Below are 14,357 nucleotides of genomic sequence, written 5' to 3'. Positions count from 1 at the left end.
CCACAGAGATTGAACTCAGTCTGAAGATAATCTTTGAAACTGCCACTTAAAAGCAGCTACGACAATGTCTTCGGAAGCAAAGCCAGTCACCATCGAGGAGATTGAGGACGAGGAGGCAGGCATATAAGACTGGCTACAAGACGACGAATGTTGTTTACTTCGCCGAGTGGTGCACGTTTCTCCACGCTATGTCTAAATCCTAGTTGGAAGAAACTAATAGGATGAAAGAACCCAAAGGTGGATGTGTTTCGAGCGTTGTGAGGAATGGGCCATCAATAGAGCACATCCTTGTCTGTGTGGAAGGCTAGAATTGGGGGATGTGTTTTGGACAGAAGATTCTGGGTTAGAGACAGTTGTTCTAAAGGACTTTGAAGAAGTTGGGTATCATTTAGCAGCCACGAGTCTTTGCCTGTCTGTGGTTCAGACTCTATAGAACAACACATATCATACAGTATCATACCTTGGCAGCAGTCTTCTTCTCCTCATTAAGCAGCCGAACGAGCCCCTTAACCAGACCTTCTCGCTCATGGTCCTCACTCAGCCCACTTCCCGCCCAGCGTATCCTACACTGGCTGTCAAGCAAATACGTGTACCCAACCCTGCCATTCAACAACCCAATCCCCTCCCGAATCTCATCCGAAGCACCCCTCCTCACAATAAAGTACTTATCCCAATTCGCCTCCCCAATCCTCTTCCTCAACCCACCAATAAACAGCTTGATGAGCATCGCCTTGAGGCCATCCTCCTCAATGTTAACACGCACCAGCTGGGACCGGTCCTGGTTCTCCTCGAGGACTTTTGTCAGACCCGGGTTGTGATCGGGTGATATAAATGTGTTGGCCTGGTTCTCAGCCCAGGTGCTGCTGAATATGCTGACGACAGATACTTTGCCGAAAAGCGTCGGGGTCGTATCGCGGGGCGTGCGGTCTGTTTTTAATAGAGTTTGGCCGTAGAGGTTGGGGAAATAAAGCGAAAGGTCGCCCTTGAAGGGCCGCGGGGGCGCGATGAAGGTCTTGCCCTTATGGAAGTTGAGGTTGCCCCAGTCGCGGAAGTAGGGGCGGGAGAATTTGTTCTTCCTGTTTTATTTCACACAACGTTAGCCATGAAGCTTCCCATATCATGTATAGAGGGTATTATGTTTTCTCTTACAGCATCTCGCGCTTCTCCAAGTGCTTATTGATGTTGACAAAGTCATCCCGGCGCTGCTTCATTGTGCGCAGGTCGGTGCCCGTGTTCTGGCCCGGTTCCGGGGGGTAAGGCAGGCCTATCGGCCGGCTCAGCGGCTTCGGTGTGAATTTTTCGAGCCGCTTGCCATATGATCTCGGCGCATCCTCCAGAGGCGAGGCGGGTATGAACTTTTTCGGTTTCTCTGCAGGAACGGCGGTGGCGGCTTTGGTAGGTTCTTCGGCGAGGCGGCGGTATCGTGTGCTAAAGGACCTCGATTGGCAGAGGAGGCACAGAAACCGTTGTCTTCCTACGAAAGACATTACGACTTCTTATATATTGCAGCTGCACCAACGCCGCAATAAGGATTGTAGTTGCTTCGAAGTTCCAAGGACCAATCGAAAGAGCAGCTTGCGGAGAGCGGATGCTGCAGTGTTATCGCGTCACAAAAAAATGTTCATCTGCCTGCCAGGAACGCGATTGCGCTAACAATCCATCGTATCTAATCGCTTCTGATTACCCCACGTCAATGGCCTACAAGCAACCCCAACTCAACCCCAGGTTCGGTTACCAGCGGTATTCCGCGGCGGACGTTATGTCCGCTCTCTGACCTCACTGTCTTACTTTCGAGCATTCCATTTCGTGGGGCTTTGTGCTAATGTGGTTGTTAGCTAGTAGACACAAGGGCCATTCTCGAAGAAGACCCATTACCGCCCATCATGTTTCTTCAGCGGGGATCTCGCGCAATACGTCGCCAGTGGCACTTATACCACACTCTAAATCGCTTCGTCGAGGTCGGCATTCGCCGTGGTGCATATGCCACGGCGGCTAGGGGTTTCCATTCTACGACGAGTCTCCAGGTTGTCAAACCGGTGCTGCTGGCTGATATTGGCGAAGGTTCGTCTTCTTCTACTTCATCATGCAAACTAGCTCTTTCGTGCATTGCATCGTTGATGCTCATATACTTCTCTCAGGCATTGTGGAATGCGAAATCATACAATGGTTCGTCGAGCCCGAAGCGCGCGTCGAGGAGTTCTCGCCGCTATGCGAAGTCCAGAGCGACAAGGCCTCGGTCGAGATCACGAGTCGCTTCTCTGGCATTGTCAAGAAGCTCCACTACGACGCCGGCGAGATGGCCAAGGTGGGCAAGCCGTTTGTGGATATCGACATACAGGGTGATGTCAAGAAGGAGGACCTTGAGGCCTTGACGGTGACGGAGCCCGAGGCACCAGTGGAGATCGGCGTTGCAGAGCCCCTGAATAAGGAGTCCCTGAGTAAAGCACCCGAGAGCCAGGTGCAAGAAGAGACCTCAGGGAATGAGATTCCGGAGAACAATAGGCACTCAAAACCGCCGAAACAAGGGGGGAGATTTGCGTCTCTGGCTACCCCAGCGGTGCGGCATCTGTCAAAGGCGTACAAGGTAGACATCACGGAAATTGAAGGGACGGGAAGAGATGGCAGGGTTCTCAAGGAGGACATCCATAGATTTGTCGAGAACCGCAATTCCTCTAGCATTTCTAACCAAGCTGGAACCGCACCACCTTCGTCCGCATTCTCCCAACCAGTCGACACGGCAACACAAACTGAGACCACAGTTCAGCTCACGCACACCCAAGCCCAGATGTTTAGAACCATGACACGTTCCCTTTCTATACCCCACTTCCTATACGCCGACGAAATCGACTTCACCAATGTCTGTTCACTGCGGCGCCGTCTAAACAAAATCCTTGCCTCCTCGGCGAAAGTTGAGGAAGTAACCAAGCTGACCTACCTCCCCTTTATCATCAAAGCCGTCTCCGTGGCTCTGAACCAGTACCCCGTTCTCAACTCCCGGGTCGACGTGGACAGCCAGACGTCCAAACCCAGTCTCATGATGCGCAGTCAGCACAACATCGGCGTGGCCATGGACACACCCTCCGGCCTCGTCGTGCCCGTCATCAAGAACGTCGGGTCGCGGAACATCCTCTCCATCGCCGCCGAGCTCGTCCGTCTGCAGTCGCTCGCCGCGACCAGCAGGTTGTCAGTTCAGGACATGAGCGGCGGTACCATAACCGTATCCAACATTGGAAACATCGGAGGCACGTATTTGTCGCCCGTCCTCGTGGATAAGGAGGTGGCGATCCTAGGCATAGGCCGTATACGCACAGTGCCGGCCTTCGACGAGGACGGAAACGTGGTCAAAAAGCATGTGTGTAACTTCAGTTGGAGTGCGGACCATCGCGTAGTAGACGGCGCGACCATGGCACGGGCCGCTGAGGTGGTGCGCCAGTTTGTTGAGCAGCCTGAGGTAATGGTCACCCATCTTCGGTGATGATGGGTTTCCCGTCCGTCCGTCCGATGTGGGTTTGGGGTTTGGCCATGTGATAAGGCTGCAGATGCGTTATGCGTATGATGATCGGTCGGGCATGTATGCAGCGTCGCAAGGTTAGTATAGACTGTATGCATCCTACAGTATACTGTAATTAGACCCTTGTATCCGGGCCTGGAACCGAAAGCTACCCGCTTGGCGGCAAACCTGCAGTTTGTTGTTTGCTTCAACGTAACATTGCTGCGCTTCTGAGATGTCCATGTTTTCAGTCGTGCAAATACCGTATATAAAAAAATATTTCCTCATCCCTTCACCGGTTTCAATGGTCGAATAGGAATTGGGCGGAATATGGAGGGCTTATATGCAACGCGCTCGTTTTGGGACCCGGGTGCGCTTCCGTTGCGAATCGCATTCCTTATTTTATCATTGGGGCTGTTAACTTTTTGTCGGAAGATGCACCCGCTTTGTGTCCCAGCAAGACAGTTCCAAGATTGCATTGAAAGTTGTTGATTCGACTCGCAACTCGCCATGCTTGTATACGCCATTCCTCAAAGTGGAAGACTTGCAAACACCCAGAGAAGAAAGTTCTGGAAATGTGCCAACACAGCCAAACACCTATTCACCATCCACAATCAGCCAATCAAACACCAATTCCAACGGCGCCTCGTTCGTTTGTACGTGGTATTGACGCTGTTGCCCCGAGAAAAACAGAAACATCTTCCCTCCAGAACTCCTTGGTACCAGGAAAAGCCATGAAAATGCAGAACTCGCTAATTCAACTCATGGCTGTCGCATGCAGCACTAATTCGTCCCGCTGGGTACCCAAACCACACAATGCATGCAGTGAAGTGAACCCTTGGGATCAGACAAGTACTCATGCAGCCTCGTCGATCTTCTGTAGAACCTGGTTCAATGCCTCCCTCTGCACCTCGGGCATCGATGCGCTCACATCAACGCTGATCACGTCCGTCTCTTCAGCCGTTGGCGGCTCAAGGATGCTGAACTGGCTGTGCACCATGTTGGCCCCCATATAATGCCCTTGTCGCATCCCAACCCGCTCCAGCAGGACTGCCTCGGGAGCGTGCAGGTAGATGAAGTGGAGGAGAACGTCGTGCGAGTAGTATGGAGCTACGCGGATGACATCGCGATATTTCCGCTTCAGGGCTGAACATGTAACCACGACGCCATTAGCACCAGCGGCCAGTTGACGCAGGGACTCGTCGCGCAACAGAGTGAGCCAGTCCCACCGGTCTGCGTCCGTCAATGGGATGCCAGTGGCCATCTTATTGATGTTGGCCGGCGGGTGGAACTATGATCTTTGTCAGCGCGGGCTCCGCCTAACCAATTTGGTGTTTACACACCTCATCGCCTTCGATATATGGCAGTTGAAGTTCTTTCGACAAGTGCTGCGCCACCGTGCTCTTCCCACAGCCGGCAGGACCTGTAACCAACCATATGTGGTGATGTTTCGGCGCGACTCGGCCACTGGGATCACTGGCCATATTTGGAGCCAGGGTTGCTGGCATTGGTTTCGGATCCGTTCCCATAGTCAAATTTGCAGTGTTCATATTGACGGTAGAAGGAGCTTGTGCATTCATCGAGACTGTGGAATCATACGACAGCATCTTTGCGGTTGGCTCTGATTAATTTTGCTTGAGTGGCAGCTCGTTCAACTTTTGTTTTGTACTGTCGTAACTGCTCGGTAAGGGTGGTTTTATGTCCTCAGGTTTTAAGTAGTTGTTCTGTGACTGACAATTCTTTATATTTGCCAACAAAGGCCGAGCAAGTGGGGATTACTAATAGTGAAGGTAAAAGTAGCTTCTGGTAAGTGAATTTAGGCTTAACGTAGCTTGTGGAAGTTCCGGAGGAACGATGAAAGCTTCTACTCAGGTGCAAGGTCTGAATTGACTTTATAGCGCACGGGTTGTAGTACTAAAAAGGGGGAGGGGCCCAAAGACAAGGAGGAAGGCATGGGGTATTTAGAGCAACGTGTGAACTGCGTCAGACGGACAGGGCCGAGTGGAGTTGAAAGCGCCGCAGCAATGTTATATATATAGTCCATGTCCGAACCTTGCAGCAAGCTTTTCCCGTGGGAACATGGATTGATGAGATAAATCGGTGACGGAAAATGATTGGATTTTGAGTGGCAGCGCCTTGTTGGGGTGCTTTTGGCAGTTTACACTACTCCAAAATTCCAGCGGGTTCTGGCGTATGTATCACAGCAAGGTCCTCCGACTTCCGTGACTCCGTCCAGGTTTGCTAGGGGCCTTCACGAAAACGTCAAAGAGGGCAAGTTTTTCTCGGTCCCAGCCAATGAAGGACGACAGGAAGTCTTTGGGGCCAGGAGACATGGTCCACATGACGAGGGAGGGTGTGGGGTTAAGAAAAATTACGGTACCCAGCTTGGGGAATTCGGTCATGTGGTCGAAGTACTTCGCGTGGGGTAGTTGTACAGCTACGCTTCTCGAAGACATTGAAGCTGACAGCTTCATCAGCTCGGTCGTAAAGTCGTGGCGTGAATGCAATGTTTGAGGCAAGTATGGTAGCAGCCAGCGACCTGCATTGGGCCAGTACCTGACGCTATAAAAGGTAAGGACGAGAATCCGGCTAAATTTCAAACGTCCGTATCTGCGAAGATTGAGGGGTGTTTTTCCGTTGTCAAAACTATCCGACAGTGCCTCTTTTGCGTGACGCGGAAAAGCATGTACCCCAAGGAAATCAGAGCTGGGGAAGCAACCCGTTGGAGTGGTGAGGGGCCACTGTACTCCAAGGCTTTGATGCCCCCGTCGTGCTCCGCCGACCAGGAATTGAAACTCCGCCCATCATAATAAAGGATGGGGATTACACTTCAAATAAGTAAGGACTGGATCAGTCTTTGGTGTGAAACAAACAAAAACACGATCTTACCAAAATAGAAAATACTCGGCAACTCGGATGCAAAATGAACATGGCCATGAGTGAGAACGTTAGGAAAGCGCAACTCGTAGTACTGGCACACAACGCATTCGGAAGAGCTGGAGATGTTGGGAGCCCAAGAGTCGAGCGTAGTGGCGACGATGCTAGATTCCAGCCCGAGGAGAGGCCGAGTACACCGTTACAGGATTTGATTTCGCCGGCATGTTAGAAGGCCTAGGACGTAGGGTAATGGGCAGAAATCTGACGTGATTGGGCTCTTGCGGCCGGGCCCGCTGCGTGAACCACCTGAGCAACGAACAGGCCGCTGTCTTGATGTATTGAGATTCTGCAAGCACCACGTCAAAAGTGATAGAAGCCGCAGATGACGAACTCGTTCAGCGCTGAGAGCACTGTCATCCCAAATGCCGACGTTATTGTCGATCAGTGCGCGCGGAAAAAAACCTAAAGGGAAAATAAAGGAAAAAAAACTGCGAGTAACCTTCTTAGGTTGCAGGGTTTCCGGGCTACCGGGAAATACCTTCAGGCTGGATGGCCATGCAGCAGTTATATTGCTGGATTTCACCGTGGTTATTACGTACATGACGGTTTCATATGCAGCGACAATTTTTGGACCGGCAGCCTTGCAAACCGACTCTTCCAATAAAATAGTACAGTACATTGATGCCCAGTGTCAAGGTTGGGCTTCGGCCTGCAGCAGTCAACTACCAGGAATTGGTACTACAACGCTGCAAGATATTGAAATATGATAGGTAATATTGAAACTTCGAAACCAAAAGATGCTCACTCCAGGAACTTCGTGGCGTAGATCCTTCCTCGCGTGTCCGACTTTCTGTCCTCCCAGTGAACAAACCCCGATGCAACTCATTATGCACATCGACCTATTCGTATTCGAGTGTTATGTGAGTTTTGACAACGTTGGCGTACGAGTGATTATTATGCTCACCGCTTGGGATACGGCGTGAAAGCGTATTGGTAAGAGAACGAAACGTTTAATGCATTCTGTACGTTTGGATCAAGTATAGCTAGGGCAGGCACGAGTTTACGCAGATGCTAATACATAACGTACAACCCCACCTTTCCGGCCACCCACCTTTCTGGCCATCTAATCTGCCAACTACAACAACCTTCGGCACAACAGATTATCGTCGGTATTGGCTATTATTATACAATGCCTCGATATTCAGAAAGTTCAATTCAAGGCGCTCTCAACGATATCAATCAAGGGATATCCCAGCGCCAGGCTTCCCTCCGATGGGGCGTTCCACGCTCTACCCTATAACTTCGTTACGCCCCAAACCACGTAAGAAGGTACGATTAGGGCCTCATGAACGATTTGGTAACATTGTACAGATTAAGGAAGCGATGGATCGAGCCCTTGAAGTAGAACGGCAACGAGACCAGGTACAACGTCGGAATCAGGTAATACTGGACCCAGCTAAGGCGTCAGAATCTATCAGATCTATACCTCAGGAAGCCCTGGAGCACAGCTTTCTATTAGAGCTGGTTGTATCTGAATAGCTATAATAGTACGTTGAATACACTGTTTCGAATACCTTCAATTGGATTGTAATATGTGGCCAGAAAGGTGGGGTCGTACGTTACTCCGTTATTCCAACGCTGTCCACACGCTGCTTCATTAGTAAAGTATCTCCCAGTTCCTCGTAGAATCATTCTACATTTGGAAGATCACAACTGTGCAGGATCTTTTTTCCACCAGCGTTGCTATCAGCCAGTGAAAGTCGTTCGGGGCTATTATCCTATGTTCCCCGATAAACGTTGGCGCCTTGCATGGAGCCGCAGTGGATAAATCGCCGAAATGCGCCTTTCCAGGATTGCACTTGAGTTTTCAAGTTGCGGAGAAAATGTAACAAATTGTCGACGAAGCAGAATATTAGCCGTCAAGTAGTTTATGTTTCTTATTAGTATAATCTACCTACTGTGTCACTTGGAACAATAATAAGATACAGAAACGAGAAGGAGTCGGTTGGCTTTTAATAGCTGGACTGGAGTACCAAGGCCGCTAACAAAACAAATAGCTGGGCAAGTGCCGGTGCTCTGTCAGATGAAGTCATAATCCAAGATGGCCCTGCCGCTATCTCCTTCTAGCCACAACAGATGCGGAAGCCTTGCATTGAATGTGTATAAACTAACTCTTACATCAATGCTCACATCTGAAGGAAGACTGGACGCAATGGAACATTGAGAAAAGGAGCTTAGCGATTATGATCATAGGGTCAATTCGACAGGGAGTAGGCATATGATATGAAAATATGCCTCGGCTGGATGGTCACCTCTACTATTTATGTAAACCTCAAGTCCGAGGGTAATATCACCACATTCTCCAATATCGATCGGTGGCATGCTCGTTCAAGCTGCTTTGGGCGACACAGCACTGTTCACTTATATCAAAACCGCTCTGAAGCAATTTCTCAACATACAAGCAAGCAGGCGAAGAGCCCAAATTTTCTGGGATGTCAGACTGAGTATATCGAGACAGGTGCCCTTATGTGCCCATGTCCTAAGTTGCGATGCCTGGAAACAAGGAGCCGAAGTGCTTGTCACATCTTGCTCTGGGCCGGCACACTCTCAAGAATGCTGGAAAGCGTTAGATGGCTTCTAATGCATCATCCTTCCTGCTATACCAACGGTCATGTTTCTCTCTAATTTGAAGATGATGATTTTGGTTCAAAGTCGTCCATTCTGCTGCAGTTATGACCTGCCGCATTCTCACTAGGTCCGAGGACTACCGATGTGATTTATGACACGAGTAAGTTGCAACGATTGATAAACTCTGTATTGAGCTTGACTGACACCATCTGTGTCTATATTATCCAAACTTATCACCTTTTTGTGAGCCTATGCAAGTGCTTCTTCTGCCCACCCGTGATGCCTGGTGACTATGTGAGCTATTGTGGTACCGGTTGTAAGGCCTGGCTCAGGTGATGAAATCGGCAACAGGATTGCTCCCGTTGAACATTAGGTCGAGGTAAGATAAATTAAAAGTATAAGGGCTTAATAGGCTTGTGTGACGTTGTATTAGGAAGCGGTGTGATTTTGACGCGGCTTGATGAGTCTTGACTTTTATGCAGGGTCAGGGACACCGTTGATGTGACTTTGGTCATAGAGCTGTTCCCTGGAAGGTAAGCAGGCATTGATGCGTCGCCGAGGATGTTGAAAGCGAGTGGCATTCGCACCGAGATCGGAGCACCAACTTTGTGTTATGAGCACCTGAGGACGACCGTATGCACATTGCAGAAACAAGACACAAGCTGCATTTGACTGTCGTATTTGGCTGTGGTGCGACCGGAGATTTTAGCCTCATGGTTCCCCAGCTTATACTCTGACTCAACTACACGAAACAATACGGTATTATCACAAGAGTGAGCATCGCAGTATTTCAACACCTAGCAAAATCACAGAGACATGCCTCATCAGCAGTGGCTGAAGTTATTTTGTTAGCTTGACCGCCATATGGCTTTATTGAACTACATAATGCGGGGTCTTGGGCATTGGATCCCTGCTCAAATGCAGAATGATTCTGAATTGGACCCGTGACTGCAAGTCAGCTGCGACGCAGTGTTGCCCGCCTGCGTTAAGAAGGCACGGCAAACGACGGCTCCAATTGCTTGCTCCCCTCAATGAGCCTTTCAATTCTGTCTCGAGGCGTCTCTAGACTAATATCCTCAAGACGAACAATTGCTATAAGGAGTCCAAGGTTCACGTCCAGTTTCATTCCTGCCACCTTGACACGAACGACCGCACCACCATTAGCTCGTCTGTTTGCGACAATGAATACCGAGGACTTGAAGCATTACCTGGCGGATGAGCCTCCGAGTGTCGTTCAACTGGAGATCGAGAAGCACTTTGATGCTCTGTCTGACAAGCAGAAGAGATATGCCCATTTCATCAGCAGGTAGTGATTTTGACCTGGTCCTCAGGAAAGGGGTACAGCGACTGACAAGTGACCAGAGCCTCCTTCTTCGGCACGAGAATTGTCTTCAGACAGACTTCACCAGAGTCCGAAGCAATCTATGATTTCATTTTAGCTTTGCACAAGAGCTCTGGTGGAGACTGGAAGGCACTCCAAGCCAAGGCCGGTATTTCGGATGCGGAATTGAACCACATTCTACAGTATAGCACACAATTCCTCGGCAACAATGGCAACTACAAGAGCTTTGGAGACGCCAAGTTCATTCCCAGATGTCCCGAGTCTGCCTTTGCCAAGCTAGCGGCGACTTCTCCCGAGGCAGAGGGTTTCTACAACGCGACTAAAGGCGCCATCTTCTCGTCTGACAAGTCGGCTCTGATGCATCTTGGTTATCCTGAAGAAGGCCATATGACTACGTACTATCCAGAGTCACCAGATATTACAAAGGCTGAAATCGAAGCCGTCTCTTCGTGGATGGAGACAAAGGGGTTGCTCCCCGAGAACACTCGACTTGCCAAGACCAGCGGCGGGAGTGTTTTCGAGATTCTGATTGCGTCAGCGGAGAAGAGTGTTCCTGGCGAAGGTGGTGACATTGGAAAGGAAACTGAATTTTCCATCAGCGAGGGTGTGCTAGCTGGAAAGAAGATCAAGCTTGTCTACGGTGACTACTCCAAGGAGATGGCTGCCATTACCGAGAATATTAAGAAAGCAGGCGACAATGTCGATAACGAGACACAGAAGAAAATGCACAATGCCTACGGCATATCGTTCGGAAATGGCTCACTTCTTGCCTTCAAAGACAGCCAGAGATTCTGGATTAGAGATAAGGGCCCTATGGTGGAGTCGAACATCGGTTTCATTGAGACATACAGAGATCCTGCGGGTGTACGGGGCGAATGGGAAGGATTTGTAAGCATGGTTAATCTGGAGCGGACCAGAGCGTTTGGAGCTCTGGTCGAAGCTGCTCCTGCCCTGATCCCCTTGTTGCCCTGGGATAAGGCATTTGAGAAGGACAAGTTCCTGTCGCCCGACTTCACGTCTCTAGAAGTTCTCACGTTTGCTGGTTCTGGTATTCCTGCTGGTAAGTTTATTATGGTTTCCACCGTTATAGTTTAACACTAATCCAGAAACAGGAATCAACATTCCTAACTACGATGATATCCGTCAGACTGAAGGATTCAAGAATGTGTCGCTTGGAAACGTCCTCAGCGCCAAGGCTCCAGACGAGAAGATCCCCTTCATTGCCGAGAAAGATCTCGAGGTTTTCAAGAAGTATCGAGATGCGGCTTTTGAAGTGCAGGTGGGTTTGCATGAGTTGACTGGCCACGGATGTGGCAAGCTCCTGCAGGAGACCTCCCCTGGAAAATTCAACTTCGACGCGGAGAACCCGCCAATCTCGCCACTTACTGGCAAGCCTGTGACCACGTGGTATAAGCCGGGACAGACTTGGGGCTCTGTCTTCGGTAGCATGGCTGGAAGTTACGAAGAATGCCGCGCGGAACTCGTGGCTATGTTCTTGGGCTGTGAATTCCCCGTACTTAAGATTTTTGGCTTCGGAGACGGCTCGATAGACATGGATGGGGAGGCAGGCGATGTCTTATATACTGCCTATCTCCTGATGGCGCGCGCCGGACTCGTTTCGCTCGAGATGTGGGATCCTAAGAGCCGCAAGTGGGGACAAGCTCACTCGCAAGCCCGATTCTCCATCTTCCAATGTTTCCTTCAAGCGGGTGACGACTTCTGCAAGCTCAAATACGACGGAGATGACCTGACGGGCGTCACCATCAGCTTGGACCGAAGCAAGATCCTTACGACCGGACGCAAGGCGGTAGGAGACTACCTGCAGAAGCTGCACATCTACAAGGCCACGGCTGATATTGAGGCCGGAAGCAAGTTCTTCAGCGACATGACCAATGTAGATGCAGAGTTCTGGGGCAAGAAAGTCCGGGATGAGGTGCTGCGGAACAAGCAGCCTCGAAAGGTATTTGTGCAGGCCAACACTTTCTTGGATGAGGCTTCGGGCAAGGTGACGCTGAAGCATTATGATGCTACGCCTGAGGGCATGATCCAGAGCTGGGCTGACCGAAAGGTCTAGTCGAAAGAATAGCTGGAACTGGAAAAGGAAATGGCTTCCTCTTAGGTTTGAAGTTGTGGGTCTGCACATATTGAGTAGATACTCACAAGCGAAAGCTCTGAACAATTTTAACTGCGTATTAATGTAGTTATCTACATCAATATTGTACGAATATACATATTCCGCATCTTCAGGGCTTAATTTGTTCTATTGTGACAATTATTTGGCATTGTCAAACCGAGTTCTCGCAAACCCAGGGTTAGCTTTGTTATACAAGTGTGTAGCGGTCAGCATTAGAAATCATTCAGTTTGAGTCTGGTGAACTTGCACTTTCATTAATGGATAAAGCGGGAGGCGACTGGCTGGGGCCTGTGAGTTGCACTTAAGTCAATTGGAAATGCTTTTGGTCCGTTTGTACGCCCTTGCACGAACAATTCTGTCACCAATACACCATCACGCCAGTCGTCAACCGAAAAACCACGACATTGTGTCTTATGCTCTTTTGTTGACTGTAGAACCTCAATACAGACGCCATAATCAATGTAGCCGAGTCCATCAACGTCCAGATGCAAGTTGCTGCTATGCCAGCCCAGTTCCGCGAACCCGTCATCCGCGACCTCTAGAACGTTTCCCTTTAAAGTAACAAATCCCCATCATGCCCGGGAATTTACCACTTCATCTCGTGGGGCTTGTCACCCTTGCGCAAGCTGAAAGAGCTTGCAAGGTAGCTGGCGAGCATATCGACCTTCTTAATGCTGGCAATCAAAGCCTTGTCGATTGCCTTCTGGTCTGCAGCACGGCTGCTGCTGATCTCCTTCTTCTGCAGATACCCAATTAGTTCACGTGTCAGATGACCAATCGTTTGGGATATTCGTACCTGAGGCTTCTCGCCCTGCTTGAAGAACGCCTCCTCACCAGCCTTGTCCTTGACCTTGTCCTGGGTGAAGTACGACACTTGCGAAACCTCGTCGATCTTCTTCTGGTCGAGACCCTGCAGGTCAACCTTTTGAGACGTGGCAATGACGTATCGGGAGTTAACTCGTCTCAGGGGAACGCCGTTGATCTTGAAGGGGCCGGTAACGAGTAGAACACCCTGCTCGAGGGTCTTGAGGAGGACCACGCGCTTGCCACGGAATCGGCCAGCGAGCAGGATCAGAACGGTGCCAGCCTCGAGGGACTGACGGGGCTTCCAGGCACGGATGGACTTGCGGACCTATAATGGCGCATTAGTGAGTTTTCTTTCGAGAAGCCCCGCGCAGTCTTCATCTAAAGTGCGCAGCCCCGTGATTTCTCGGGTCACATCTGGAAATCCTCGACGAACTGAACCAAATCGAAAATTCATCGCATTGTTCTTAGATGCGCGACACCGACAAGTCGGTGCGCTTGTTCGTTCCAAGGCATTTCCAGGCGTGCAATCGTCTCAGGTCAAGACTCACGTGCTTGTTAGTGGCGTCATCGTCTGCCGCATACCACTTCTGGGCCTTCTGCGAGTGATGGGGGACGGATCTCTCGCCCTTGGCGAACTTCTTCGTCGTCGGCGCAGACATTGTGTCGGTGTTGTGGTGGGCGACTGCGTGGAAGGGAAAGGCGACAAGTTCAATGTTCAAGTTGGCCGAGGGTGTGGTTTTTGGTGCGTTCAAAATTGAAGTTCGCGAGGGTCAGGGCGGATAAACTACGGACACTAGGAGCCTAATCTTTGGTGGATCTTCTCAAAGCCACCTAGCCCTGGAGGAGGTATCTTCTGAAGGAAATACACAGGTACGTGGTCTCTACGTGGAATAAGACGTGGACTTCGCAGTTCATCTTTTTAGACCATCAATAAGACATTGGAGTAAACGCAGGAATGAAGATAGCTATATATGTTTCAACACCCTACATTATTTGATTGTAAGTAAACCTGAACTGACTCTTATGATGCCGTGATGTTGTTGCAACTGAACCTTTGTTCAATTCTAGTTGTAATACGC

At 50.0% G+C, this 14,357-nt stretch overlaps 5 protein-coding genes across 5 annotated transcripts; 2 read left to right on the top strand and 3 right to left on the bottom strand.

Annotated features, from left to right (window-relative positions):
- Positions 1-454: 454 nt before the first annotated feature.
- On the bottom strand, positions 455-1,487 carry BCR38DRAFT_456928 (ATP10 protein-domain-containing protein; the record flags this gene model as incomplete). The annotated part of the gene is made up of 2 exons (XM_040861979.1): positions 455-1,076; positions 1,150-1,487. The coding sequence occupies 2 exons, from the start codon at positions 1,485-1,487 to the stop codon at positions 455-457; spliced, it is 960 nt and encodes a 319-aa protein (XP_040717327.1).
- A 396-nt stretch (positions 1,488-1,883) lies between these two features.
- Positions 1,884-3,475, top strand: BCR38DRAFT_340164 (2-oxoacid dehydrogenases acyltransferase-domain-containing protein; the record flags this gene model as incomplete). The annotated part of the gene is made up of 2 exons (XM_040855760.1): positions 1,884-2,061; positions 2,139-3,475. The coding sequence occupies 2 exons, from the start codon at positions 1,884-1,886 to the stop codon at positions 3,473-3,475; spliced, it is 1,515 nt and encodes a 504-aa protein (XP_040717326.1).
- An 871-nt stretch (positions 3,476-4,346) lies between these two features.
- Positions 4,347-5,097, bottom strand: BCR38DRAFT_483994 (thermoresistant gluconokinase; the record flags this gene model as incomplete). The annotated part of the gene is made up of 2 exons (XM_040863690.1): positions 4,347-4,781; positions 4,834-5,097. 2 exons carry the CDS (start codon positions 5,095-5,097, stop codon positions 4,347-4,349), a joined length of 699 nt encoding a protein of 232 aa, XP_040717325.1.
- A 5,079-nt stretch (positions 5,098-10,176) lies between these two features.
- BCR38DRAFT_338927 (peptidase family M49) lies at positions 10,177-12,411 on the top strand (the record flags this gene model as incomplete). The annotated part of the gene is made up of 3 exons (XM_040855657.1): positions 10,177-10,301; positions 10,358-11,397; positions 11,450-12,411. 3 exons carry the CDS (start codon positions 10,177-10,179, stop codon positions 12,409-12,411), a joined length of 2,127 nt encoding a protein of 708 aa, XP_040717324.1.
- Positions 12,412-12,568: 157 nt separating this feature from the next.
- Positions 12,569-14,103, bottom strand: BCR38DRAFT_429991 (ribosomal protein L6e-domain-containing protein). Its single transcript, XM_040860012.1, has 3 exons — positions 13,827-14,103; positions 13,268-13,603; positions 12,569-13,210 (listed from the first exon to the last, which is right to left on the bottom strand). Exons 1-3 carry the CDS (start codon positions 13,935-13,937, stop codon positions 13,058-13,060), a joined length of 600 nt encoding a protein of 199 aa, XP_040717323.1. The 5' UTR covers positions 13,938-14,103; the 3' UTR covers positions 12,569-13,057.
- Positions 14,104-14,357: the final 254 nt, after the last annotated feature.

The sequence above is a fragment of the Pseudomassariella vexata genome (assembly GCF_002105095.1).
Source record: "Pseudomassariella vexata strain CBS 129021 chromosome Unknown BCR38scaffold_5, whole genome shotgun sequence".
NCBI classification, from domain to species: Eukaryota; Fungi; Ascomycota; class Sordariomycetes; order Amphisphaeriales; family Pseudomassariaceae; genus Pseudomassariella; species Pseudomassariella vexata.
This window is presented reverse-complemented; position numbering and strand designations above follow the sequence as displayed.